This window comes from Corapipo altera, unplaced genomic scaffold, assembly GCF_003945725.1.
Source record: "Corapipo altera isolate COAL_440 unplaced genomic scaffold, ASM394572v1 129, whole genome shotgun sequence".
Classification (NCBI taxonomy): Eukaryota; Metazoa; Chordata; class Aves; order Passeriformes; family Pipridae; genus Corapipo; species Corapipo altera.
The window spans coordinates 24,346-26,192 of record NW_020885107.1 but is presented as its reverse complement, the minus strand read 5'-3'; the positions used below and the strand labels follow the sequence as shown (position 1 = coordinate 26,192).

Below are 1,847 nucleotides of genomic sequence, written 5' to 3'. Positions count from 1 at the left end.
AAATAAATGTAAAAATAGAACTGTAAAATATAAAAATAAAGGTAAAATATAATTGTAAAATACAAAAATAGAAAAAAGGTAAAAATAGAACTATAAAGTATAAAAATATAAAAGTAAATGTAAAAATATAATTATAAAATAGAAAAATAGAAAAATAAATGTAAAACTATAACTATAAAATATAAAAATATAATTATAAAATATAAAAATATAAAAACAAATGTAAAACTATAACTTTAAAATATAAAAATATAATTATTAAATATAAAAATATAACTATAAAATATAAAAATATAAAAACAAATGTAAAAATATAACTATAAAATATAAAAATAAAGGTAAAAATATAATTAAAAATATAAAAACAAATTTAAAAATATAACTATAGCATACAAATATAAAGACAAATGGTAAAGTATAATTTAAAAATATAAAAATAAATGTAAAAATATAGCTAGAAAATATAAAACCACGACTGTGAATGTAAAAATAACTGTAAAATAAAAATAAAAAGTAAAAGGATAAAATAAAATAAAAACTAAAAACAAACAAAAATAAAATAAAAATAAAATTAAAATGTAAAGAAAAATTAAAAATATGAAATCTAAAAATAAATATAACTACACATTGGGTGGCAGGGAGTGGAAAAACGAGGCCCCTGCTCTCAGCAGCTGCAGGTGCAGGGCTGTTTTCAGCCAGGGGATGAAAATAACTCTCCTTTTAATTGCTCTGCTCCCCCCCTGTGGTCCCGAGGGAAGCAAAGCCTTTCCTTGCCTGGGCAGAGACGTTCCTATAAACCTGGGAATGGGGAATGTCACCCCTGGGCTGGGCAGGGGAAGGGACATTTCCCTGGAGCCACCACAGGGAGAAATCCTGGGGCTTCTGGGCCTTGGGGACACGGGGGCAGAGCTGAGCCTGCCCCTAAACCTCTTCTCAGCTGCTCCCTGATATGACCGAGGCCTAAGACTGGCTAAGCTGAGCTTAACTAAGCTCAGCTGCTTCAGGTGGCTCCCACTGGGGTGTCCACAGTTGGATTTCTGAGCAGGTGCTTTGTCCTTTAATCTGCCTTTTTTTTTAAACTTCATCATTTGTCTGAAGTTTATAAGAGATCTATAATCTTTCATCGTGATTATAGTGATTTATAATCTATGGTTTAGAATGGTTTAGAATTATTTATTTATTATTATTTATTTATTTATTTATTATTTATTTATTTATCATTGTGGTTTAAAATAGTTTAGAATGGTTTAGAATTATTTATTTATTTATTTATTTATTTATCATTGTGGTTTAAAATAGTTTAGAATGGTTTAGAATGATTGATTGATTGATTTATTATATATTTTGTTTATTTATTATTGTGGTTTGAAATAGTTTATAATGGTTTAGTTATACGATTTGTAACAGTTTATAATATATAATAGCATATTAACAATTTATAACCCTCTTGTACAAGGCAACAGAGGTTTTTCTGGGCCTCTCCAAAATCACCTTGGTGCCTGTTCAGCTCCTTTCTGTAGGTGACAGTTTGTTTGGAGGAGATTCCAAGCCCCAAAAGACAAGGGACCAAAGTCGGTTTGGAGCTGTCAGGTCCCCTCCACGGAGGCACAGGGATGATCCCGGCTTGGCAGCGTCAGGAACTGTGTCCTGGTGGTTTGTCCAGCAGTGGGAAGGGCGAGGTCCTGGATCAGGGATGAGGGGATGTTCCAGCTGTTGTGCAGTTGCTGTTTTCCGTCTTCCACTTCCAGAGGCACTCCCTCTTCCTGCATGGGCCCAGCTTTGCTTTTCCCAGAGATCCCGAGGCTGAGCTGTGGGGACAGGGAGAAAATTCCCAGCCACAGGTTTTG

At 32.9% G+C, this 1,847-nt stretch overlaps 1 protein-coding gene across 1 annotated transcript in view; it reads left to right on the top strand.

Moving 5' to 3' along the window:
- Positions 1–1,847, top strand: part of NRF1 (nuclear respiratory factor 1) — a 30,785-nt gene that overhangs the window by 14,329 nt on the left and 14,609 nt on the right. The window contains exon 5 of the mRNA XM_027669821.1: positions 1,749–1,810. Within this exon, the coding sequence (XP_027525622.1) occupies positions 1,749–1,810 (62 nt within the window). The remainder of the gene's footprint in view (positions 1–1,748; positions 1,811–1,847) is intronic.